This window comes from Amphibalanus amphitrite, unplaced genomic scaffold (assembly GCF_019059575.1).
Source record: "Amphibalanus amphitrite isolate SeventyFive unplaced genomic scaffold, NRLGWU_Aamphi_draft 000289F_arrow, whole genome shotgun sequence".
Classification (NCBI taxonomy): Eukaryota; Metazoa; Arthropoda; class Thecostraca; order Balanomorpha; family Balanidae; genus Amphibalanus; species Amphibalanus amphitrite.
This window is the reverse complement of record NW_024881784.1, coordinates 594,870-622,050: the sequence shown is the minus strand read 5'-3', so window position 1 is coordinate 622,050 and position 27,181 is coordinate 594,870. Positions and strand designations below refer to the sequence as shown.

Below are 27,181 nucleotides of genomic sequence, written 5' to 3'. Positions count from 1 at the left end.
GCTAATGGCTAGCCGTCAGTGGTCATGTCATCGGTGGTCAGTGGTCACTCAAAAGGTCATGCTAGGTCATGGAAGGTCACCAGCCGTTATTTGTTCACACTTTCTGATGGATTTTACTTACCAAGAGCTTCGCGGGAAAAAACGAGCGCATGCACCGTTGAAAAAAATTGAGTGAAAGGGTCTCAGGTCCGGCGACCTCTGCAGGTGAAATGCCCCAGGGTAGGATTCCGGTCCTTGTTGATTAACTTCGTCAAAAATGGCAGTAGAGCTGTGATGTCGGCACCATTGTGTTCGTCATGATCGAGCTGGCACGACCTGCAGTCGTTCTCATATTCACCCTCCAATCGTAACAACTACAGCAGGGATTGGCAAATGGCGGGGCACCCCCTTTGGGAGGTAATGAAGGTCTCTGGAAACCTCATCCCTCATCTCTTTAGCATTAGTGGCTCTCCTTATGGAACAGGTTTCTTGACTGGTCTGTTTCACCCCAGAATTCAAAGACTAGTCAAGGTAAAACCGAGCGCACCACAGTGAGCACAATTTGGTAAGCTGGTGTATCTCAATTTTCATGTAGAACCTTTCACGTATCACGTACCTAAAACCCTTTCGTGCACTCATGCAAAAGCAACTGCCATGTTTCAACAGCTGGTAATGGCATTTTCACAGCCGCTGACGTAAGAAGGGGAGAGGGGGGGGCTCGATTAGACCCCCAGCCGTTCGGCCGCCGACCGAGCTTAGTTTTGCAGAAAAAAAAAACGAGTGCTATCGAACCCCTTGACGAGAGGGAGCCGATGCTACCCAATTATAAGGTCTTGGGCTACTGCGTGCTTTTTTGGTCATGCCTGTGATCTATCCGAACACTTGTCCCCACAAGTGCTGGGTTTAAATGGCATAGATTTCAAATAGTTCCTGTGGTAGAACTGCCATGCTTGAATTTGACTAATTAGGAATGGAAAATATCCATATAGTAACGGAACTCTATGGAATTTCAGTAAACTTGGTTTTGTCGGCAATGGGGTCTGGCAGTGGAGTGGGGTGGGGAGGTAATAACCCTGCCTGGCGCCCCAAGAAGGGGGGGGGGCACGATCCCCGAGGCCCTGCCGGCTGCCGATCACCTTATAACTACAGGCATCACAGCTCCATGCACCTTTTGCAGATGACCAGGACCCCCTGCGATACATCCCAACAGCAATCTTTACTCAGAATCTGCCTTGATTAACCAACGATGCATTAAATGCGACGGATAACTCTACAATGCATTATTATCAACTATTGAACGGGCCTCGCCGATAGGGGGGTACTGTACCCCCCTAACTTTCGATAGCGGGGGACCTGTCCCCCCCGTCCCCCCCGGTGGCGCCGCCCATGGTACCTACCTAGTGTAGGGCGGCAGTGCAAGTCGATACCATCACTGCTACATATCACTGCTACATTTATAACATGTAGAACTCATTCCTAACCATTAGGGTGAATAGGTCAAAAACGCCCCCCTTAAGCGCGAAACCTTCTGACACTCAACCCAACACAGATTACTTAAACCTTTGGGCACCATCATGTAGCTCATTCTTTTCACTACGCTTTGAGACCAAGAAAAGACACCTGCGTGTGGTATTTAACCCCCCAAAAAAGTTTTCGCATACCCTTACAAAAGGGCGTTTTGCCCCATACCCTGGGTAATACGCCCACACCCATGTGCAAAGCGCCCCTACCCCTTCCATCAACAGAAAATGATGAACATGGCAGAACTTGACGTCATTCTGACGTCATTTGTGGTCAACATGTCATAGCCTTTGGAATAAAATTTTGTTGCAATGTGTAAAATGGATGCCCGGAGGAGTCCTGAAAGTTTGGTGACGATATCTGCAGTCGTTTAGGATATATCAGCAAAAAAGGACAGGGAGAGGCCTTTTCGACCCCGACCTACAGGGCGCTACCATGCACTCTCCCCACCGTGCAAAACGCCCCCCTTTCAGAAAACTGGGGGCGTCTTGCCCCATGCATCGAGTAGGCGTCTTGCCCCATCCACTCCATTTCCGGTCAACAAAATATTGACAAAAAACGCGCCACTAACGCCGCAGCATAATACATTCAACAGAATGACAATAAAACGCAGTTTTGAGTGATGTGTATAATAGCAAGTTTTGTGATATAAAGAGGGCATCAAAATCTTAGGAATCTTCTGTAAAAACAACAAAAACAACACCCAAAACCAACATCAGCACCTACCCACGCTGCTCCTCAAGACGCAGAACCGGAAATAGAGACCTACGTAAACAAGCAGCTGACTGTTCTGAAAGACAGGATAAAACACCTATCCGTCGATAAGAAATACGATTTTTTTAGGGGAGGCGTTTAACCCAGGGGTGCGTTTTCCCCACAGTTACCCTATTGTACTAAACTAGACTTATTGCACTGGACTTACCTGCATGGCTACAAGCGACCACCAGTAGCGGCGGAACACCTTCAATTTAGGGGGCACTGCCGACTTTTGGTCCCATTCTTTCCATGCAACTCCCATAGGGCTACTGTTAAAATGCCAAAATCAAAGGGGGGCACGGTGCCCCGGTGCCCTCCCCGTTCCGCCGCCAATGGAAACCACCATGTAGTGAACCGCCACACGGCGGCGAATACGAATAGAGCTACAGCGCCGCGGAAAAATGCACTTTATAGCTCTTTTAACGTTTTTTCCAGCCTGCCCCCAAATTTGACCTACGGTAGGGTAAGGTGCCTAATTAGCGACCCTTTCCGATTTGCGACCTACCTCCCTACAGAAAAACTGGCAGGAGAAAACGGGGTAAAAGCATCGTCAAAAGGTCAGCCATACTTTGGTTATCAAATTAAATTATTTTCCGGTCGTCGATGTTTCTGGTGGGACGTTTCAGGTCAGTTTAACCCTCGCCCGCACATGGGGGGGGTGGTTGCCACCCCCCCCCCCCAGGCAGTCTTTCTGCTCTGCACTCAACATTTTTAGAGCTAGAAGGCTGATTTTTCGTATAGCTGCTCGTTTATCCTTTCTTGATGTCCATTGAAAATTTCAAGTTTCTGTGATTTTTGGTTTCGGAGATATGACCTTGTTTGTCAGGTCATGTCATGACCCAAATGGCCAATTCTCAACATCTTGCGTTTGCCATGGGTCTTGTGAGCTTTTGACACCTTGATTTCGGCCTTTTTTGCCAGTCTTACCTCCCACCTATCATGGAACGTGTTGTTCGACGATGTACAGGGGTCAAGGTCAGGGTCAAGGTCAACCTAGGTCATCTAAGATAATTGCGTTTTAGGCAAGCTGAATTTACTTTTTTTGAAGTTTTTTGACTGCATTTTTGGTAAAAGCTTCTCAGATCATGACTTCATGTGATATGGACCCAAAAACAATCGGTGCACACATCAGTATACACACAGACACACACAGACATACAAACACATATAATTGACCTTGACCTAACTTGACCTGAAATGACCTCAGCAGCAAAATTCTGGTCGGATAGTGTGACAAAGAGGTTCTAGCTGGCTTGGCACCAGAAAACAGCATCGTCATCGGTATTTGATAAGCAGCGCACTTGATATCCAACGGTGACCCAAAACAGCAACATTTTTTAGTTTGACCTGACCTGGAAGGTCAATGACTGACCTGAGAAGGTAAAACTGGGTATCATTGGATTCGTCTCTTCCCAAAGAATCTTTTTGGTTTTTACTGCTAAGCTCTATCTCCAACAGGAACGAAATGGCGCGGGGGGGGTGGCAACCACCCCCCCCCCCATGTGCGTTCTAGGATGGGAAAATGGCATGTGCGGGCGAGGGTTAAATGAAAATGACGAATTTCTTATCCAAAACGTGTGTGTTTGGGCCCTCTCTGATGAAAAGCGATGCACATTAGGATGATGCACCTTTTTTATTCTGATTCGACATTCCTTTTTTAATCGATTGCCGTTTTCCCATAGTGAATCGCTCAACTGTGCACAGCATGGCGGTTAAAAATGTGTCGCAACTCATATTTCCTATTTGCGCCTGACATGGTCGCAAATAGCTCAAGAAGGGAAAGAAAGGGGAAAAGAGAGAAATGAAAATGAGGTGTTGCTGAAGCTTGCAATGTGTGGCAGGGGATGCCAAATGTCGTCACCGACTGCAGGTGTGCCGAATTCAGGGCGGACCTCGAATATCATACAAGATAGCCCGCAAAACGTGGGTTTCCGCCTTCTTTTCGCCTTCGGTGCATCACGTAATCAGTTTTTACTCACGTAAATGTGTTGGATAAACGTTCCTGTTCGAGTGATTGAGTGCTTTGCGTATAGGTTATCTTTTTGAGATCATATTTCATCTTTTCCGGCGTCGCATTTTTTTGCCATTTTTAATATGGGGAAACCCATAGACTTATTAGCGACCCTCCCCGGTCGCTAATCGGGAAGAGTTCCCTATTAGCGTTTTTTGCAATGGTTTGCCAAAAATGCTCACTACAAATAAGTTAGTGAATACCTATTGGGGCAGAAAATGACTATATTTTAATAGAAAAATGAACGATCTCTCCGAAAATCAGGCCAATAACACAGTGGCACCCACAGAGCGTGAGCAATGACGGTTCAAATTAAGGGGGTCGCTAATTAGGCATGCACCTTACCCTACTCAGGGGCAAAAACAGTCAAAATAGACGTTTCTTGAACTAACAGTTTTGACTCAAAACTTGCGCGCGCTCACTTTTACCACCACAGTGCTCCTCTCGACGGGACGCTTAGAATAAATTGTACTTTGACCTTGGAAGGTCAGCTTAAAAATTTGATGTTAGGTCAAACGGTCATGACCCGTGATCTGACCGGAAAAGGTCGTGTTGCATATCAGTCGATCCGTACCGTCATGATCCGTATCGTCACATATCTAAAGCGTTTTCATCGCTGTAGCGTTTTACTATCAATAGATAGGTATGTACCTAGGCATTGGCGAAAAACTGTTGGACACCATTCGTGACCCGAGATGACCTCAGGGACATAGGTACGAAAGGGCCACATGTGTCATTTTCTGGTTCAACGTGTCATGGTCACTTATATTTCGGTGTTCGAATGACGTTCGTCTAAAAGGGGTTCTCCCATTGACTTATCCCTAATCGACAGGGCGCAAAATTGACCTGACCATAGGTCACCGATATCACAATTCCGAGATAAACATTTTGAACATACAGCTGTTCTTATAATCGCTGAATGTTCAAGGGATCCTCACTCGGTGTAGCTGCATGGCAAGCATGACAACTTTTTTTCTGAGGTGAGGTCACTTGACGTGACCTACTGGCCTGACCTTACTCTAAAATTTCCCAATATGTGCAAAAAAAGATGCATGGTAAGGTGTGCCAAAAATCGCACGAGGTGTTCAACCCCCTCCCCTCCCCAGGGGCGGATCCAAGGGGGGGTCACATGGGTCATGCCCCCCCCCCTTGAGGCCCGGGGGCCCAAAGACCTGCCAGGGGCACCACCGGCCTATCAGGGGTATCACAGTCCTGACAGGGGCACCACAGGACCGCCAGGGGCACCACAGGCCTAACAGGGACACCACGGGCCTGGTGCCCCTGGGCCCTGACAGGACTGTAACGCCCCTGACAAGCCTTAAGTGTCCCCGGCAGGCACGTGGTGCCCCTGACAGGCCTGAGGCGCCCCTGCAAGGCCGGTGGTGCCCCTGGCAGGCCTGTGGTGTCCATGGCAGGCCTGTGGTGCCCTTGCTAGGCCTCTGGTGCCCCTGACAGGCTTGTAATGCCCCTGGAAGGACTGTGGTGTCCCTGGGCCCTGACAAGCCTGAGGTGCCCCTGACAGGCCAGTGGTGCCCTTGCTAGGCCTGTGGTGCCCCTGGCAGGCCTCTGGTGCCCCTGACAGGCTTGTGGTGCCCTTGGAAGGACTGTGGTGTCCCTGGGCCCTGACAAGCCTGAGGTGCCGTGCCCCTGACAGGCCCGTGGTGCCCTTGTTAGGCCTGTGGTGCCCCTGGCAGGCCTCTGGTGCCCTTGCTAGGCCGCTGGTGCCCCTGGCAGGCCTCTGGTGCCCCTAACAGGCCTCTGGTGCCCTTGCGCCCGGAGAGGACTGGTGCCCCTGAAAAGTCTGAAGTGCCCCTCGGCAGGCCCGTGGTGCCCCTGACAGGCCCAAGGTGCCCCTGCGAGGCCGGTGGTGCCCCTGGCAGGTCTGTGGTGCCCCTGGCAGGTCTGTGGCGCCCCTGGCAGACCTGTGTTGACTGGTGCCCCTGCTAGGTCGCTGGTGCCCCTCACAGACCTGTGGTGCCCCTGGGCCTTGACAAGCCTGAGATGCCTGGCTATGACAGGCTCGTGGTGCCCCTGATAGACCAGTGGTGCCCTTGCTAGGCCTGTAGTGCCCCCTGGCAGGCCTCTGGTGCCCCTGCTACCCCTGCGCCCGGAGAGGACTATGGCGCCCCTGAAAAGCCTGAAGTGCCTCTCGACAAGCCCGTGGTGCCCCTGGGCCCTGACAGGCCCATGTTACCCCTGCGAGGTCGGTGGTGCTCCTGGCAGGCCTCTGGTGCCCCTGGCAGGTCTGTGGTGCCCCTGGCAGGCCTGTGTTGACTGGTGCACCTACTAGGCCGCTGGTGCCCCTCACAGGCCTGCGGTGCCCCTGGAAGGACTGTGGTGCCCCTGCCCCTAGGGGTGCTCATGGGCCCAACAGGCCCGTTGTGCCCCTGACAGGCCTGTCGTGTATACTTGCTAGACCTGTGGTGCCCCTGCTTCCTGGCAGGCCTGTGGTGTCCCTGGCGGGCCTGTGGCGCCCCTACAAGGCCGTAGGTGCCCCTGACAGGTTTGTGGTGTCCCTGGAAGGACTTTGGTGCCCCTGCCCCCTGACAAGCCTGAAGTGTCAAGGACAGACCCTTTAGACGCCAGGGTCAAGTTCGTCGGACTGACAACGATTTGCTTACCTGATAACGTTCCTGGTAAGTACTCACTACTCAGCGTCCACAACATATATACACATAGCACATTCATATATACTTGCTTACAATTGGTAAATGTGGTTGTGGCTAAGAGCTAAGATACTGACTAAAAATAAAAAAACTGAAAATGGGGGCACCACCAAAATGAAGTGGACGAAATCCGTTGAGTTTTTAATTTTGGGTATAGGGTAGGGGCACCACTTCGATTCATGACCCTCCCTTTGGAGTTTTCCTGGATCTGCCCCTGCCCCTCCCCCAGCAGGGCGCGGGTTAAAATGCCAGTAGCGCAACGGGCGCAACCGCTCAATGAAATTCCCGGAAGTTCTCACGTGCATTTATGTAGAGAAGAAGCATCAAGACACCATGTAAAAATAGGTATTAGGTAGTTTGCGCAGTTTGTGTACCTACATAAACCAAACATTTTCACGGAAACAATCAATTGCCTGAACTGAGTAGCGAACTTCATCATGGGTGTTTCGGGTGCACGTCACACACTTTGACCTCGGTGCCTGGTTCGGGCAATTCACCGGGAAGACTGACGATGGCTCATTGGGTGGGGACCGCGGTTTCATTAGCGTCGCCACGGACGGAGCCGGGAACGGAGGGAACAATCAGCGATCGGTGGAGCCAGGGCTTCCCGAGCAGACTGGGTCAGCGCGACCCTGTTACCACGGCGGCACCATCACTGGGGCAGGGCGGCGGTTCTCCGGCGGCGAATCCTAAAAATATCGACAGCGTCTTTGATTTTGCTAGCTCTCGTGTGATTTTGCATCTTTATTGGATCAGTGGATAGCCGACGAGAAAGGAGAAACTAGTAGAATGTTAAATGTGACGTTCACGCTGTACTCAGAACTCGAATCAATTCGAGTTCATTGATGCGGTCCTTTATTTGCCCCCTAAGCTAGCGAGCCTTCGTGCGATGTTCCACGACTTACGTCATGTTCTGTTTCTTGCCCTGGTTCCGTTAAAAACAGCGAAAACGAAAAATGGTGCAGTAAAAAAAAAAACAAAGAACATATGTTTTGTTTATTATTGTTGGATTTCCTCGACTACAGCCAGTGACTTATATCATCGGCAATAAAGCGTCTTAATGTTGCGTTCATTAAACAATAACAAGCAACAACGCTATTGACTGCTTAAAATGATCAGAATGTAACATTCTGATTAGGCCATGTACAACAAAAATTCGTTGCATTCACATTTATCACAAACAGAAACTACAAAGCCAACCACACCGGGATCATGATCCCTCGGCACCCTGCTGGAAGCCGACATTGAGCTGGCTCTTGACCTGCTCCTGCATGTCCAAAGCACGCTGCTTGAACTCGGCGCCCAGTTTTTCGTTCTTTTCCACGCCGTCGCCTTTCCGATACATCTGGCTGACATTCGAGCACGCGTACATGTTGCCCAGCTCGCAGGCTTTGAGGGCATGCCGGAACGCCGTCTTCATGTCCTTCTCGTGGTGGCCCTTGACGCCGCTGATGTAGAGGCCGGACAGGTAGTAGCAGCCCGTCGGGTTGTTGCCGGCACAGCTCTTCTCGATGAGCTCCAAGGCTCGTGGAACGTCCTTGGTCTGGCCGTTGGAAGTGGCGCCCGTCAGGTGCATCAGGCCCGCGTTCAGACACGACTGCATACCGCCGGCCTCGCAGCCGCGCGTGAAGTAGCGCATCGCACCTTCCACGTCCTGTTTGCAGCCTTTGCCCGTGAACGCATATGAGGCATACTTGTGGCAGCTTTCAGCCAACCCATAGTCGTCGCATGTGCTCTTGTAGACTATTGCTGCTCGCTCAAAGTCCTTCTTAATCCCCTCAAAGTAGTCGGCCAATAGGTGACAGCCTGGGAGGCATCAGCTGGGTTATCCACTTAAAATGACCAAATTGAACACAGATCACAAAATGCTTCCATGATGAGCAATAAGCATTGTTGATCTTTGTATTAACAAGAGCAATCATCAATCATGCATTTGAATGCCAGCTCTAGGTCATCTGATATCTATGATGCTTTGTCTATCCATGCCCACGGCCCCACTCCCGCCCCAGTGGCAATTCTGCGTCAAGTAGGTACACTTATCCATCAAACACAACCCCAATCATGCAACATATAAAAACTGATAAGAATGAACTAAAAAAAAGAAATAAAATTAACAAAACAAAAGTGAAATGGACTTACTACATTGTGCTAAAAGCAGACAGCAATAACACTAAGCTCTATGCATTTTTTAAACAAAATATAGTTACAGAGCAACACATTACATTATACCAGGTGATTTAGCAGTAAGCAGAGGCACTAGTTATAATTCATAAATGTAGAAACAACTCACTTTCAGGTTTCTTTTCACTATAACATCCAAATCTATATTCAATGCCCAAATTTTCAACATATTCTTTTACATCCTTCTCTGACTTCAGATCAAAGGACATGTTTGCTTGCTGAAGATATCTGAAAATAAAAAGCTGAAAGAAAAATACCATGCAGATGCAAATAACATGAAAGGCATTAATTCCCTGCAGCAATGGTGTTAAGCATATACAATTGTTCCAATTTCCATATACATTATACTTATAGCTCTCATATCAGTACCATTTCATCTTCCATGAAGCCTAGAGACTGAGAAGATAAAGTGTGTTTCAGTCCAGGTTTGACCTTCACTTCACTATACCCTCAGTAGGCAGAACTATGGTCATGAGTACCCAAATATAGGAACGTTCCCACTTCCCATTTTTGGGACCGGAGTTCCCAAATATCTCACTGCCCAAATCGGTCTCTTATTCCTGAAGGCACTTTATTCCAAAGAGACTGAATTGACGTTAGACATTCACACTTTCCATTAAAGCTGACCGAAGCCTCACAAGTCAGTATCGGTATAGTGATAGGATAGTCTATTATGTAACATCACCAATGACCAAACCATACGTCTGAGTGATCGGTCTACATTCGAATGCTACAAAAACCTATGCCAATCACCAAAACCGAAAAATATCCATGAAACAATGTCATCGATTTCAAACACAAGACTGAAAGCAAAAACAAACCTCAAAACTGGACCTCAAAGGGTAAATATTTACTTTAGGACCGGCACGCTTTTTCAAAGGGAAATTTTCGACAATCTTCCATTATTTGACATCCTTAATCAAGAAATGATACTTACATGTCACCAAAACTGCAAAAAGTCACACAAAAACTTGATAAAATCCAGCCATCTCACCCCGCGTCACGTAACGTACACCGACGCAAGGCCATATATAGGCACCGACGAAATGATTATGGACGACATTGTACGAATGCGGCGATTAGGATATAAACAACGTGTTGACGCCGTTGCCATTTGCGAAAAGGAAAAATGTGTGCATGTTTAATTCAATGAAAATGACGTCATAATACCAAACAAAACAGGGAAAAGGTTGGGAACCGGGGTTTTTGGGTGGGGGAGCAAATGGGGTAGGATAGCAAATTAAACACGGAAAAAATTATCAGAACATAACCTAACCTTACCTAACCTGACCTACTGATATTTGCCTACCCGGGGATAAGGAAAAAGTTGCTCGCATGAATAGATTGCAAGCAATGGTAGGTCAAATATTTTTAGGTTAAGTGATTGTGCATTAGGCTTCAGGCCTTCGGCCTGAAGCCAAATACACAACCACTTAACCTAAAAATATTTGACCTACCATTGCCTGTAATCTCTCCTAAGGCATTGCCTTCGGCACTGCCGCTGCTTCGCGACGAGAAATTTCATGACGTCACTTTCCTCACAGTTGAATATTATCGTTAATGTGTATTCACTAAGTCTTGGAGCGCAGTGCGTGGCCGGTGGAGTACGCATTCGGTGGGGATCTACGGCGGTGACGGTAAATATTGTATTGGTGCATTTAAACTTGTTTGTGCCATGAATGACTATCAGCTATGAAATCAAAAGGTCAAATTATGTCATGTGATATGCTTCTTACTATCACTTGGGGTTCGCGACGCAAGTAAAGGCTGCCGGTCCTAAAGTAAATAAATACCCCTCAGAGTACTATCTTATGTGATATCACGTCCAATATCACAACACATTCAATGCTCAATTTTGTCACTAGAGCGCAGTATATGAACCCTATTTGTGATCTTACTACTTTGCTGCTTATTTCCGTCAGCCTGGCTATCATACGCTAAGCCGTCTTTTGTAAAAATACCTTTTTTTGCTGGTAATTTTGCTTTGTTCGATTTCCTAATATTTTTTAAATGAAATCCTGTTAAAGCTAAGATAACAGTTTCGCAAGACTGTGTAAATATCTGCGAAAATAAAACGTTGTTTATCGATCAAACCTTATGATAGGTATGATGTAACTACTACCTAATGGCACTCTCAAAAGGCCGTGTTGCTGTTAAAAAGTGAAAAAAGATAGTTACTGACCATGAGTAAAAATATTTACTTTTTTAGCATCTACTTACGATAATTTCCAATTGATTTTGCTATTCGTGTTATGTGCTGTGCATGCCATTGAGCTACAAATAATTTGCAGCGCTTTTATTCCCATTGTGATTCGATGACCTTGAAGCTGGTGACCTTGAATTTGGCAAAAGCCACACTCTTCTTTTTTGCATAATTATTTTTTGGTGTTGCGGTGTTGCATCGATTGGTTGAAATTGTTCAAGTTTTGCTGCAAATTGTTAACCTTTGATGTGATTAAATCCAAGGCCATCTATATATCAAATCCTTGTTTTTTCATACTTTTGCTGGGTACGTGGAAGTCAACATATATCGGTATTGCAAATATTAGCAGTAGTGCAAGTGCTGATGTCATCAGGCATCAACTCAGCATCAGTCTTGTGGTGGTTAGGTTACCTACTGTAAATTAGAGCCCTGTTTCACTATCCGAACAGCATGAGCTGCAGCCGCGCAGCGTGCTGGTGCGGTGTTTGTGGGCTTTCAAGACTAATTTGGCTTGACGCTTCAGCATTGCGAGGCTTCCAAGTTTGTGATGTTTCCATGGATACCCAACATGTTGACGCGTGCAGCGCACTGCAGCGCTCTGTCCTGAAACACCACCTAGATATCACTGTAGTAGAAGCTATGATGTCACCAGTGCTGTGTTGATTGTGTTACCTATGTTTATTTCTATATCAATGTATATTGATCTTGTCTGTGTGTGGCCTTTCAATTTTTTTTTTTGGTGTTGTCGCCTCATGTAAACAATAACAGCTTTGATTTGGCTTCCAAACATCTAGGCTCCCTGTTCAGGCCCAGCCTATAAATGCAAAGCATGGTAGCATGGCTGATGAGCTTCACCAACCAGGGTGACAAATATGCACCAGCCACCAGCTGACATCAACCAGGCTGGAAATCTGCACCTGCCTAAAGGGGTTTCACCAAACACAGCTTATAAATGATGGTTGCCAGCATCCGCCACCTGCCATACGAGGAGAGACTCCGGAGCCTGAATTTGCCATCGCTCTACTATCGGCGCCGACGAGGCGACATGATCTCGGTTTACCAGGTGCTTCGACGGGGAGTGGATGTTGACCCATCTCAGTTCTTCACTGCGGCGACGACGACCAGAACTCGAGGGCATGAGTGGAAGCTGTCCAAGCCAAGAGCTGTCTCCAGAGTGCGGCGGAACGCCTTCAGCATACGAGTCCTGAACGACTGGAACTCTCTGCCATCCGCTGTCGTCGATGCGCCCTCAGTCAATAGCTTCAAGGCCAGGCTTGACGAACACTGGGCTCACGCCAAGTACACCATACATTCCAACGACTGATGCAGTGACACACTGACACAAAGCTCGTCACGTCCGGATCCAAGAGGCCAAAAGGCCTTCCTAAATTCCGCATTTTATAAGTATAAGTAAGTAAGTAAGTATAAATCTTCCCACAAACTCATGAAACATTTGTTTTTGGAGAAAATTGCAATGAGAGGGCAAGTTGCACTTGGCTAACCATTTATGTTTCAGATTAATGATTTCCATTGATAACTATGTCAGAACAGCAGTTTTGCATGGCACCCAGTTAGCCTCCACCACTCCACTCTAAACCTGCACCGCTACCACACCACAATAAATCCACACCACACTGACACAGCACACCAGCTGTGTGTCTCTGTTGCACCAATGAGATTGTGTTGACATGAGATACCTTGTTTTGCAGTCTGGTCTGAGACTGACTAGGCTCATCACATTACCAATTAAATGACAGCCCAGCACTAGTCACTATCCCACTAAAAATGCATCGTATATGACATATTTCTGTGTACCTATGCAATGTTGGACAAGCCACTTAAATCAAACACCCTCTTAGTACAAAGTAACACATTGAACTACCAGTCATGATAGGTAGTAGGTATCTACTATTGCAAATTGATGCTCATGATATTAGAGTAGACCAGTATTCCATTTCCATTCCAATGATCAGGAAGACTTGCTGCAAATGACATGCATGATAGAGTGAAATAGATGCCCATGCTTTCATCAGTGTCACTTGATCTGTAGTGATTTGATAGCTAGTAGTGTTTAAACATGTTAATTCAATTTCTGCAATGTTTGCAGATGCTGCAGTTTTCCTGAAGCAAAGGGAACAAGACAACATGACCACCCCAAAGAAGATAATTCTTCTTGCCTGTGGGTCCTTCAATCCACCAACCCATATGCATCTAAGGATATTTGGTAATGCCAATGAGTATTTGTGGCTTGGTTTGTAATATGACTAGCTGTCTTTTTCACTTAACCCGCGCCCCGTAGGGGGGGGGGGCGAAACGGCCCCCCCTGTCCTTTTCGGTCGATATCTCCTAAACGGCTTAAGATATCGCTACCAAACTTTCAGGACCCCTCCGGGCATCAATTTTACACATTGTGACCAAAAATTTTTTCCAGAGGCTGTGATAGGTTGGCCACAAATGACGTCAGAGTGACGTCATGTTCTGTCATTTTCGACCGAAAAAAGACCTTCGCGAGAAGACCTGTCAGGCCTACAGCTTTGAAGATACAGAAAAAATGATCAAGACATAAAAGGTGTAGAATTGACAGGGCTACAAAACTGCTATCTCGGATTTTTGAAATTTTTGAGTTTTGATCCCCAAAAATCAAAAAAGCATTTTTTTATATATTAGCCAAAAAATCAAAAAAGTTTTTTGAGTTTCGAAAAAACCGGAATACATGTGATAGTACCTACCGTCTTCTATCTACATACCAAATTTCAGATCGATACCTCGTTTTTTGGCCAAGTTATAGCGAAAAAACTGTTCAAAAATGATGACGTCAAATTTTCAAACTCAATTTTTGGCAATTCTAGAATTCGTAGAGCAAAACAAAGACCACCATTAGACTCCCCGTGACGAGCTGCATCGAATGGATACCCATTTTATGCAAAAATATCAACTTTGAAATTTGACCTAATTTGACCTGACCTTGACCTGACCTTCACCAAAACGTGACCTAGGCTGGCCCCAAAGGCTGCCTAACCCACATAATCGCATTTGTCATGTAAAATTGACCATAAAACATGTATCACACGACACATTCATATTGTGACCCCCGGTGACCTGACCTCGCTGCGACCTGACCTGGTATCAGTGACCTCAGATAGCAAAGTATGTGTTTGACGAACAATATACCATCGATGGTTTTCAATAAATTACCAATTTACTCGATTTCACAGCACATTTCTTGAATTGCCTGTGAACGGTGAAAATCTGACCTTTGACCTGACCTGTGACGTCATCGGTTTGACCTAGGTCAATGAAATTTGGTCACAAGGTAGTTCCCGGGTAGGGCTATCAAACGCCGTTTGAATTTTGAAAATCGGCCGGTAACTTTCCGAGATCTTAAGGGGGGGCCGAAACGCCCCCCCCCCCCCCCCTACGGGTGGTAGGGTCCGCCGGTAGCCCTACGGGGCGCGGGTTAATTGTTTTCATATTTAAAATTGTTTTCTCCTAGGTCCCAGCAAAAGAATGCCTACATTTGTACCTACATAGTTTTTTTTCTCAAGTCAGCTCTGCGGCCCTAGGATGAATAATTGGCTAAACAAGTGCTGTCAACCAATATATCACTTTCATCATTAATGTTGGTTATAAGCTGTTTAGTGTTCATGGTTATCTGATGCAGCAATGCCCAAACTTGTCTCTTCCAACAGAGATAGCCAGAGACTACCTTCATAGAATGGGCAAGTACCAAGTGGTGGCTGGACTCATGTCTCCAGTGCATGACTCCTATGGAAAGAAGGTAAGGTTTGGTTGGTCCTTCCTTAACTAGAAAAGATATACAGTCTTAGGGATTTTTCTTCATTGACATTAATCATTTGATAAGCACTAAGCAGTATCAGGCTACATTTTCATTGTTTCGTCAGCTTACAATATCATCATTCAATGACAAACGTTCAAACGGGGAATATGGGACGACTGACGCCGCGTTTACTGTTGCTTTGTTCCCGGTCGTAGTGTCCTAACTCTGAAGAATTCGATTGTAGCGCCCTTTTTCTGACCGCCGCAATGTCCGAATTCCAAGCGTTCCCGACTGCAACGTCCGAATTCTGACCGAAGTGTCTTAACTCTGATCATACCTACCATCCGAACTCAACTGAACGCTCGAGCTCTGACCGTTTTCGCCAGTAGTGTACGAATAACATCCGCTTTGAACGTGGTGTCGAACCTCCTACCTTGGTGTCCGGATTCTAAACTAACTCCGACCTTATCCTACCATAGTATCCAACCGTGTCCGTCTGTGATGTCGTAACTCCTGCCTCATCGTACTATAGTATCTGACTGTGTCCGTCTGCAGTGCCCTTGTGCCTGCCTTATCCCACCAAAGTGTCCAGCCGTGTCATTGCACTATGGTTGGAAACGGCCTCACGGATGGCCGGGGGTCAACGCGAAAAAATGTTTTGCCCATAACTTGTTAATGCGTTGACCGACTGCGATGAAACTTTGCATAGGTATACCAGTGTCTTTCGTGTATCATACAGTAACTCAGAAATGACGAGGTCACGTCACGTCACGCGTGTGTGACGTCATCATTGCAAGTATGTCATAAGTCGCCTATGTCTTTCGTTATGTTATCGATATCGCGAGGCATTTTGAACATGTTTTGAATACTGCTATTACTGAATGGATATTGTTGTTATGCTTTAGGGCGAGACATATCAACGTAGTGACGCACAGTGTCTTACTATTGGTCATAAATGGTCAAAAATTTGGAGAAAGAGTATTTATGATTTTTTTTTTAGATTGGGCTAAAAAGTAAGAAATAAAATGACGATCAAATGACAAAACATGCGTCAGATTAACCCGGCAGTTGCTGGGGTATTTCCCCCATCCACCGTTTGCCGGGGGGGGGGCGTTCAACGCCCCCAGCCGATAACTCGCGAACAAATAGGCGCAGCGAAACGCACGAGGCGCGGCAAACGAAAGAAGAACGCGACGAGACGATTCACATGAATACTTTAAAGCTGAATTTCGAGGTCACAGGTCGGGTCAAGGTCAGGTCAAACACTTAAAATCGGGCTTTCAGTAGCATGGACTTTAGAACCTCGCAATCGGTGCCTCGCGTTTCGCGTTTCGATTATATCGTCATCAGTTGGTCCTAAATAAATTCAGTCATCAGTTGGTCCTAAACAATCTGTCACAACTGTCACAATTGTCACAACCCTTCATATAAGTGCTAAAAGAGTGTCAGATCAATGTAGGGGTCAGTCAAGCATAGGCCACTGGCCAGGGTCAAAGTCAGGTCAATCAGGTAAGCACATAACCCCGAAAATTAAAACTGGTACCTATTCGCAGCCCATGCATGACACATGTTTTATGGGTACTTTTGGGCGTAGAACACGATGGTGACATTCATTTTATCATACGAGTACGTGGCTGGTTGAAAAAAGATCAATTTCAGAAATGCATGCGTCATGGTCGTGAAGTAGTCACGAGACATTGCCAGCATTCAGTTCAAGATTTTGGAAAATGTAGAACGATGATCAAAAACCATAGATAGCCATTTGATTTGCCATGGTATTGGCAGTGTAATGGAGTTTACAGCATGTCTGTATGTCTGTTCTGTCAGTGGATATCCATATCCATACTCCAGGATATCCATACACGTTTGCACGATATTCATACTCCAGGTGCAGGGGCGAGCAGTTACTTCTTACGAGGGGTGCGGAGTCGAAGTCAGAGTCGGAGTCGGAGTCAGAGTCGGAGTCGGAGTCAGAGTCGCCCAGAGTCGTGGCAACGAGCCAGGAGTCGGAGTCGGAGTCGGGGTCGGTCAGGAGCCCGCAGTGGAAGTCGGAGTCGGTCCGAATCGGAACAGCTCCATCGCGACTCCGAAACACTGGCAGGGGTCCGGAGTCGGAGACAGAGTCGGCCGGAGTCATGGCAACGAGTCAGGAGTCGGAGTCGTAGTCGGAGTCGGATTTGGCGCCACCGCGACTCCGAAACCCTGCTTCTTACCATCATTTATAAGGATAAGCGATTGCAAGACTGACGAGCCGACCTGGTGCTAACGAAGCGACGGGTAGGTACGCCTCGGGAGATGAAGCTTCACGGACGATTTTGCGCACAAGTGCGCAGTCTGCTTTTACGTTCCCCTTACGCAGAATTGAACAGAGATTTATTCTGCCAAAAAGCTCAATGGAGGTCGATGGAGAACTTTTTGTATGTCCAATGAAACATAAACGCAATTTTGCAAATATTGCTGTGGTGACACTGCAAACAGAATGCAATGCCGTTCCTGATTTTGAACACGCATGGGAAAAAGAGTCACTCCACTCGATAGCCAACATAACAAGGATTATTTTGATATATAAAAATCCAGTTTTACAACGTCATGGAGGTACTCCACATGCTATCACCAGCGCGGTTGTTTAAACCTTTGACGGCGCACCAAAAAAGTCACTGTCAGAAACTCCCGATTCCACGTACAATAATGGAGACTAAATGCGCAACTAAATAATTTTTTCTGCCCAATTCAAAACATTTCATCAATTTCCAACAGAATGACACCCCAAATATACATATATTCCGAAATTGCCCACGGCCATCGGTGAGGCCGTTTCCAACCATAGTGCATTGGTAGTGTACGGTCGCGGGCCGTGTCCGACCGTTGGGGTTGCGGCCGCAGGACCTGGCCTCGGCGTCGGACCGGTGCGAGATGGTGCGCCGCTCGCTGCAGACCTCCAACTGGATCCACCTCTCCGACTGGGAGTGCCGCCAGACCGGCTGGACGCCCACGCGGCAGGTGCTGCACCACCACCAGGTAAACGGAGCGTTCTCACAGCACCGCCGAGCGAAACTACGGGGAGCGTCAGTGATTGGACTCAGTAGTATACCGCGACACACAGCTGCCTACCGAAAACAGATGGATAATTTCTCTTGTCGGGTGGATACATTTTCTGGCTTCTTTGAGTACTAATGCACAACAAATCATCAAATATTCTGCGACCCGGGCGGGCAGTGCAATGTGCATGTACCAACACGATGATGTGTATCCGTTGCCGTTACAGGAGCTGATCGACTCCATCGTGAACGGTAACCTGGACAACAGCACCAAGCGCCAGCGGACGGACGGCCTGTCCTGGGCGAGCGAGCTCGGCTCCGAGCAGCTGCACGTGAAACTGCTCTGCGGGGGCGACCTGCTCGAGTCGTTCGACAGACCCGGACTCTGGAAAGACGAGGATGTGAGTGATGCGGCGATGTCGGGAAACGCTGTTACTGGCACAGTAGCGCTGTCCTCAGTTCAGGGACGCTGTTACGGGTATTTGGATTTCCTAGCTTGACCGTAGGAACAGCAACATTCAACAGGATCGTTAAAATTATGAACTCGTCCGTAATGAATTACTCGGCTGTCATAATGTTTATCCAAGGAGCTGTTCGGTAGTAGCTTTTTATGAGAACGAATACTTGTTCTTTCAATCATCGATGCAACTTACTCGAGTTGCTCGTTCCGTTATTCGAAAAGAACACAGTCTTTGCTTGGCCCTTGTGAACTGCTAACTGGTTTGCGAACTGGCACGTAACCGCCTATATAGTGTGTTTTGTAGACACTTTTGAAAACAGCGACCAAACAATGCTCAGGTCTCGGCAGCAGTTGGTCATTTGCTGCCTTTCCATCTTCAGATCGAGGCGATTGTCGGCGCCTATGGCCTGGTGGTGATCACGAGGGAGGGGAGCAACCCTCTGAGGTTCATCTACGAGTCGGACGTCCTCACCCGACTGCAGGTACGTTCTGAGGGCTAGACTAATGACGAGTGCGGCTGAAGGAGCCGCCAACTGCAGCGGGTCACCCGCTGCATCTGCAAACCCGCTGCGGGTGTCAGTTCAAGACAGCTTTAATGACGCAACGTGTATGAATTTTGTATTTGTTGGACGTCCTGAATAATGCTTTTGTTCTTATTACACTCGCCTTCCCTCCTGGTCATTGTATGATCCTAGCTAAATTTAGAACATGAATTCATTGAGCGTTTCCTGGTACAATGTGTATTGTGTAACGGTGCTTGTGATGAGAATTGACTTAAGTATCGATGCTATTTGCCAGCTTTGAGCTATTATCCCAGATAATATCTCCCCTGTTTCCAGCATAACAGCGGGTAACCGAGTGGATATCTCCTCTGTCCTGATGACAAAGTGTATATTTTCTCCGCTGCCCCCAGCGTAACATCGAACTGGTGACCGAGTGGATCGCCAACGAGGTGAGCTCGTCGCGAATCCGCCGCGCGCTGGGCCGGTGTGAGAGCGTCAAGTACCTGATGCCCGACCCGGTCATCAACTATGTACACCAGCGCGGCCTGTACGGGGCCAGCAGGTGAGCGGCGGGAGAGTCTCTGAGCTGTTATACAGCTATTTTAGGCCAACTGTCAATGTGTTGTAGCAGCGTGGATCGTTATTTTCAGTCGGGTTTATAATTGATAACTGCGCACGAAATATAAAAAAAAAAAATGGAGAGATAGGCCTGTTCTGTCGCCATTTGTGGAAGCAAGCTGCATTTGAACTTTGGCTTTTTCTGTAGTTTTCACCTTAAGGTTTAACGTTAAAGTGTTTGCTTCATGTTTAATTTGTTTCTGATTGAAGTTACCTAGCATTTTTGGTAACCTCATAAAAAGTATGTCATGATATGACATATGACAATCAAGTGTGCCGTCACCTTGATCTGCATCGTATCTGGGGGCACCATCTGTGTCGCGCCTGCCCCTCCCTATTCCCGTACTGTGCTGACTGAGTCTGGCTCTGTGTGCTGACTGAGTCTGGCTCTGTCTGCCCCTGCGGCCGCCGTGGACGCGCAGTGAGTACGTGCGGCCTCTGTCGCTGCTGCTGGTGCCCGGTATGCCGCCCTCGTTCCTCACCCCGTCACCGTGCGATGTGGACATGACCTACTGCGAGTCGCGGCCGACCGTCACTCTGACCACCCCCGGCACCACTCCAGACGACCGCTCGCAGCCGGCGTGCGAAACGGCACAGCCGACATCTGCACAGACGCCGCGGACGACCCCGCCGCCGGAAAACGTGCGCGGCCGGACCTGGAAGCGAGCCGGCGAAAAGAAGCCCGGCTCTAGCCGCCGCGTGCGCCCCGAGCCGGCAGCCAAGGTGAGCGTCGCGGCCGACGGGCCGCCGGAGGGGGAGGGCGGTCGGGGGCCGTCGGAGACGGCGGTGGACACGTCCAGACAATGCGCAGATGACGGGGAGGGTGATGGGCCGCGGCAGTCCGAGGAAGGTGACTGTGAAACGAACGGAGACGGTGACCAGCCGGGTCCTCGCGAGTCTCGCGCTGGCGACATAGCGGCCCAGAGGGAGGGGGACTGTGAACGGGGCTTAGACGGGCAGCAGCCCCACGGGTCTCCGAGTGGGGATACTACTGATCGCGGCACCTCCGAGCCGAACCAGGTGGACCGTGCTGGTGTGGACGGACGGGGCTGCGACGGCGACCCGAATGGGACCGACTCCGAGCCGGTGCCGGCCTCGGAGAGAGACACCACCGACCGTGGGGGCTGCGAGCAGCCGCCGACTAACACAGAAACCGAGAGGGACGGAAAGGTCGAGTCGCCGCCACCTCTTCCTGAGAGAATCGTGCAGATGAACTGCACGTCACTGCCCGACATCAACACTAACTCCAATGACGAGCTGGACGGTGACGGCAATCCGCCGCCGCCGTCGCCGCCTTCCCCGTCTATTAGCGCGGACCAGAGACGCTCCCAGACGAGTTCTGCAGGCGAGCCTGCCCCCGCCAGTGGCGCCCCCGGTCCGGTCGGCCCGGAGAAGGATCCGTACCCGGACGGGGAGCTGATCCGGATCGAGGTGCGGGAGGACGGTATCGTCGTGATCGGCGGCCGAGAGACGTATCTCTGACAGAGCCGGCCGACGGGCGCGCCGCTGTCAGCGCACCAGAGGGCCTGGTGGACGCAGGGGGCGCGGCCGAAAGAGAGGGCTCAACAGACGACACGGCAGACAGAGACGGAACAACACAGGCCAATGCGCACAGATACGGCACAACAAACTCAACTGCCGGCAAAGACGGTACGGCAGGCGCCACGGCCGACAGAGACGGCACAACAAACGTCACAGCGGTCAGAGAAGGCACAGCAGACGTCACAGCGGAAAGAGAAGGCACGAAAGGCACCGCGGTGGGCAGAAACGGCACAACAGACCTCGCGGCCGACTGAGACGGCACAGCGGGCAGGGAAGGCACAGCAGACTACACGGCCGGCTGATGTGGCTCGCGGGAGAAAGACTTCTCGCCGCTCGAATGAGCGCACCCCTGTATATGTCTAAATATGACCACCTGCGCTTCACCGATTAGTAATATTTATGGCGCTGAAGTTGTATTGTGATTCACCCTGCTTATGTGCTTCTGTAGCGTGCCAAACGGTCGAGGCCTTCCGTAGAATAGGTACAAAGAACGCAGCTGCAGCCAAGCTGCCAAGTTTTAAGGTTTCTTATGGAAAATGCGTAGTTTTTAAAGGATTCGATTCGATAGTGAATCGATGAGATCGATATGAAGCAACTTTTGAATGGAATCGTTTTCTTATCCATCCTCAATGTTAAGTTACACGCTCATTTATTTACCTTGTCTCCAGTTTCTCTATTGGCTTCTACTTTCTAATAAGCACATTCAGCTATCTTTACCTGCATTTCAGCATATGCGTAAAATTGTTTATCCATAACTTGGCTCATGACGTACTGTGAGACAATCATATCCAGCATGATACGGGTTTAATGGCCGGTAAATTGATTGGCCGGCATCCTCTGATGTTCTAACCTGCGAACCGGTCATAGCTAGCGCCACCTGTTTGTTGTGTCTGTGTAGGATTGTACATAATATTACGATGGCCTCGAGCCTGCAATATTCAATGCTCGGTCTGCGTTTCCGACCCTGCACGCCGCCTGTGAAGTCCTAGGGGCACGTAGTCCCCACTTTTGACATTTGTAGATTTCATGTTTGACATATGAGGTAGCTTTATACGCGATGAATGTCGGAGGGCTATGGATGTGGGAGGGATATGGGATAGTGGCGTATTGAGCTCTGAAAGCTGGGTATTGCGAGCCACGTGAAGGATACCTGGACTGGTTGGAACTAATCAAAGGTGCCAAATGTGTGTCAAAACGTTCAGTGGATCCTCGTTGAGCTTTGCTTGGTGGTAAATGTGCAAAGGTGTGACTACACGGCAGTGGCAAACGTTTTTTTTTTTCGTATTATATTTTGAAGGCTGAGTTTCGCTTTTCGACTCTCAGTGAAGTTCAACACTGCATTGGCGTTACTCTACCTGCGATAATTCATACGCTCTTTATATTAAAGAAGTAATTTTCTCGAGACTGATGAAGGCCAGACATAACTTTTCAGCTGGACGCTGGTACTTCCATTGACAAAAAAAAAGTGGCTCTTTCGGGCATGCTGAAAGCTGCTTAACTAATACAAAAGGCTAGAAGATGAAAATGCCTGCTGTTTAGCCATTACTAAACCATTTATTTGTGCTACAACTGCGTGGTTTTGCGTGGGTTTGAGTGGAGTGTTGCTTTGCATATTCGCATAACCTGCTGTGATACTTGAACTATCCATTTCTTATCGAGGGCTGTTGTGCGATGTATTTTTACGTTCTGCGTACAGAGAATACCTGTCTTTCTCTCATCGTTCTTTTAAGTTGAAACCATCACTTTGCTTGTGGTGTTGAGGTTTTCTGAAAGTGTTCGCTATGCTATGTGTAACACCGCACTTATTGCTGCCTACAAATGACTGTCTGCGACATATGTATTCATCTTTCGCTGGCATGTTCTGATCTGGTACTATTGGTCTCAAGGTAAGGGCTCCAGCCACGAGTAATTTGGGATACAGCGAAATGTGAATGTCCCTAGCTGTCAAACCTACCATCCAGCTGTCAGCTGTAATAGCGACCCAGCTGTCAGCTGTCAGACCGACCACCCAGCTGTCAGCTGCCAGCTGCCAGAGTGACTCAGCTGTCAGCTGTCAGAGCGACCTAGCTGCCAGACTCAGACCGAGTGAGCTCAACCACTTCCTGGTCAGGGGCGGTCGTTAGGGTTTTAATCGCTACTGGTTGCTGGAACCCTTATCTTAAGAACGTTACCTTACGCTAGCTGTTGAGGAAGTGGATATATCTCAAAGCCTTACCAAGTGCACCTTCTTTACGTGCGGCATGTATCGTAGTGGTGTCGCGTGGCACGTGATGAAAGGCCTGAATGCGTTGGAGTGATGCTCTCGAGGCAATACGAACCGCATTCATTTCCGTTCATCCTGTGTTTTTCTGCCGCTATAGCTTAGCTGTGGTGTTCAATAATTATGCTAATTTTAACGTCGATTTCGCCTTTCTTCATATTATTATCCTTGCCCCATGCTTCTTGTTCCTGTGCTGCGACTCTAATCATCGGCTGGTGCAATTAGAGACGAGGATCTCGACATGGGTGATTCCGACCGTGACTGGTTGGATATACTGCATGATACCGTGGACTGGACAGGTCGTGGGGAAGTATAAACCTACGCACAGTTTTTGCACTTTTTGCATCATACTAATATATTCGTGACACCGCCTTGGGTGCGGGTTTTGTGAGACATGAGCGTATCTGTATGGAAATGTATCGGCCGAGCCCGTACAGGGGATTTGTATCTGTAGAAATTCGTTTCCGGTTTTAAACGCACAGTTACTGGACATATAGTAACTACATGATAGTTGTCTTAGTGCTGTGTTAGGTAGTGAAATTAGGACCATTAGCACTGTAGTGTACTGCATTCCCTAGCTAAGCCCTGCTGGTACCAGTGTTGTACTGTCTGGATTGTGGGAGTGCCAAACCGCAAGTAAGTGCCAAATACAAATACGAATTGCCGATTGTGGTGTTTGTTTGGACAAGTTTTGCAGTTGCTAACATTGCACACATTTCAAACGGTCCCCTTATCTGTTTTGTTTTGTGCTACCAAGGTCGCCTTCTTTTTTACGTTGCTTATTTCCCTGTCATCCGTGACGTGTCATGTTATTCCCTGTCCTGTCCTGTCCTGTCAATGTCCAGGTTTGTGTTAACCAACCCCGTCTTTCCTTGCCCATCCTTTCTCTGTTCTTCCTCTACGCCGACGTACCATGTTCTGTTCTGCCCGTTATGTCCTCCCTTGTTCAGTTATTTTATTTTTAGCCCCCATCCCGTCCTTGCCACCATAAGTTCTACTAACTCGTCTTCAGGTCAATTCGTCTGCGGTGCCCGTTCGGCATGGACCTATCGGTCGCTGCGTTCAGATAGTCCTCTCTTTCCCTCGCTCTCAGTTGTGCTACGTAGATACATTTCTCCGCTGGCTGCCCTCCCCCTTCCGGTATGCTATGTAAGATGGCTTGCTCTCCTGTGATTTCCGTCAGACTGTAGTATTACGTAGTTCTGTAACATCGATGTCCGTCTGACTGATCTGTATGTATGTCCCGCCCTCTCTCAGGTCCCGCGCTCTGTGCCTCGTCCCGTAGTGTGCCTCAGTCGGTGTCTCGTGCTGTGCCTCGTACTGCCTCCCCCGGCTGACCGGCTGTGTCGGCTGGTTCGCAGGCGGCGCCGGCCTGGAGCGAGGCGCCGTCGCCGGTGCCGGCCGCCGGCCGCCTGAAGGGGTGCGCCTCGTGTCCCGGCTGCCTGACCTGTGTGCCCGGCTCGGCGCGACCCGTCAGTCGCCGCGACTATGTGTAGGCCGCCGCCCGCACGGTCGGCCGACCGCCGCTCGACCCTCCCGACGACCCGCGCCCCTCTGCATTCTGTAGCGCCGCCTGCTGCTGCACGAACGGTTAGTGTCCGCCGCTGTAACGGACCGCGCTCCCACACAGCGCTCCTGCTTCTCCACTGGGTCGGCGCGGAGCTCACGGCGACACGCAGCGCGCACGAGCGACGTGCGAGCGTTTGCGACTCGGTAGCGGCGCGTCCGGAATCTGCGGAACCGCTCGAGCCGCCGTCCGTGTGGGCGGCTGGCCCCGTGTCGGACCTGTCCTGCCCGTCTCCGGCCGACTTTCGCTGGTGCACGCTGCACGGCCGGCGGGGTGTCCGGCCCGTGCCGTACCTACTGAAAGTGAGAGCGGTCGAGCCGGCCAGCGGCTGCCGATCGGCAGATCGCGGGATCGGCAGGACCGGGCGCACCTGCGCCGTCCAACAGGAATGACCGCGCGGCTCTCACCGGCCGGCTGCCGGCTCTGGGCGCGCTGCTGCTGCCGGCTGGGCTGCCCGGCTGCGGAGGGCAGGTAGGGCGCGCCCCTCGCAGGGCCACGGGGCCGGTATGCGTGCTGTGCAGCGTGACAACCGGTCTGGTGAGATCTCCCCGGCGTGTTTGAGCATATGCACGACGCGCGCGCCTCGGCTGCACACCTGACGTAACTGACCGCGCAGGACACCCGCGTCACCGTCCGCGTCGCGGCGTCTGGGCAAGGAGGCTGGCGGGGAGCGGGACCCGTTAGACGCTATACCTCTGACGGAGTGCCGGCGACGGAGGGCCTGTGGCTCAGCTCAGGGTAGTACCGAAATGGTAGAGGAAGGATGTGTGGCTGATGGAGTGGACAGCGCGGCAGACTGGCGGGAAGTGGCGGAAACATCGGGAGTGGGTCGATAGGGTGGATAGATAGTTGCGTCGCTGAACGTTTCGAGTCAGGTAGGCTAAGGTGTGCTGTTTCGACGAACGACTCCCGTTACCCAGCGGCCAGCGGTGACATGTAGCGCTCGGCTGCCGCCCAGCTTCCAGTGAAATTGTCCGTCCGCCACTCGGCTCTCAGTGTTGCTTCTGCCTCCCCTACCTTACACTCGCGTCTCACGCGGTAATGCTCGTATCTCTGCTTTCTACATATTCCTACGGTATCCGTGTCCACACTCAGGCTTTTTACTTCATGTTTGCCTCGCTTACTCCCTCTCAGGACTAGAACGGCTTTTTATGCTTCAGGTTCCGATTCTTCAGTAGTAAGTAGTTGGTACTTAAATCACGTGCAATATAGGGACAAGCTAACGATTCGCAGGATCTGATCAGAGGCTGTAATAGGATCGGCGGATGTGTCATGAAAATCTTGTGCTTTGTTCAAGCCTTGGATTTTCACGTAGTCGTGTGTAGTACTTCAGCGAAATGTGATAATCGAGCTTATATTTTTGTCGGCTGCGGTTTTAGAACAAAGTATTGCGGGAGTAGGTCTCGGTACGAACACAGTGCAAAGCTGACGGAGTTGAATACATACACGCACGAACGTTCGAGTTTCTTGTTGAGTATTGCAGCATCTCTGAGATTTGCATCCTGCTGGCGGATGGTGTTGTGCAACTCATAAATACGGCCGCGCACGGACGTCGCTGTGGTCACTATGTGGTGGATGGACGGGCCATCGTCCGCGGATCGGAGGCATTTTCTTTGGGTCACGACTGCGGCCGCACGTCAGGATGGCTCATGACAGAAACGCGATCTTCAGATCTGTGTAACTCATCAGCAATGCTTGGGAGAAACTCTGGCTGACATCCGCTATCTGCGCCCGTAAATGGCATGACGGGTTTGCCCCGAGCTTTTGTCGTTAGAAACTCGGCGCTTGTTGAGGGATTAGTCTGTCCAACGATTTACGTTCGTACCTCGAGACGCGGTAATCAAATACCAATATGATCTTATAGACGAAATAGTCATGTAGCTCAGGGAGAGTTGAAAGCGACAGTTAGTCGTTTGAAAGTAAACAAACCGGTGCATTAAAGAATGCTAAGCTGTCCGCTTTTCTATGTTGAATCGTCGGATATGGCTGAGGCGAAACTGGACAAACTACAGGCTTGTTTTTTAATGGGTTAAGTGACGTGATGCAGACGAGGCCCGATCATCCCAACCCCACTGCGGACGGGTCAAATGGTTTTGCT

At 49.4% G+C, this 27,181-nt stretch overlaps 2 protein-coding genes across 22 annotated transcripts; one reads left to right on the top strand and one right to left on the bottom strand.

The window, feature by feature from the left end:
• Positions 1-7,914: 7,914 nt before the first annotated feature.
• Positions 7,915-10,215, bottom strand: LOC122387541 (cytochrome c oxidase assembly factor 7 homolog). 9 transcript variants are annotated; one of them, XM_043377830.1, is made up of 3 exons: positions 10,052-10,215; positions 9,224-9,356; positions 7,915-8,739 (listed from the first exon to the last, which is right to left on the bottom strand). In XM_043377830.1, exons 2-3 carry the CDS (start codon positions 9,321-9,323, stop codon positions 8,144-8,146), a joined length of 696 nt encoding a protein of 231 aa, XP_043233765.1. In that variant the 5' UTR covers positions 9,324-9,356; positions 10,052-10,215; the 3' UTR covers positions 7,915-8,143. The 9 variants fall into 9 exon arrangements, with proteins under 9 accessions (XP_043233765.1, XP_043233764.1, XP_043233762.1 ...); XM_043377829.1 differs by having other exon boundaries at positions 9,224-9,342; positions 10,052-10,208; XM_043377827.1 differs by having other exon boundaries at positions 10,128-10,190.
• Positions 10,216-10,545: 330 nt separating this feature from the next.
• Positions 10,546-26,539, top strand: LOC122387539 (nicotinamide/nicotinic acid mononucleotide adenylyltransferase 3-like). 13 transcript variants are annotated; one of them, XM_043377822.1, is made up of 9 exons: positions 10,546-10,751; positions 13,425-13,541; positions 15,007-15,095; positions 17,979-18,113; positions 18,361-18,534; positions 18,974-19,075; positions 19,507-19,658; positions 20,277-20,437; positions 24,878-26,539. In XM_043377822.1, exons 2-8 carry the CDS (start codon positions 13,463-13,465, stop codon positions 20,404-20,406), a joined length of 861 nt encoding a protein of 286 aa, XP_043233757.1. In that variant the 5' UTR covers positions 10,546-10,751; positions 13,425-13,462; the 3' UTR covers positions 20,407-20,437; positions 24,878-26,539. The 13 variants fall into 13 exon arrangements, with proteins under 13 accessions (XP_043233757.1, XP_043233749.1, XP_043233752.1 ...); XM_043377814.1 differs by having other exon boundaries at positions 10,658-10,751; positions 17,934-18,113; XM_043377817.1 differs by having other exon boundaries at positions 10,696-10,729.
• The last annotated feature ends 642 nt before the right edge of the window (positions 26,540-27,181 follow it).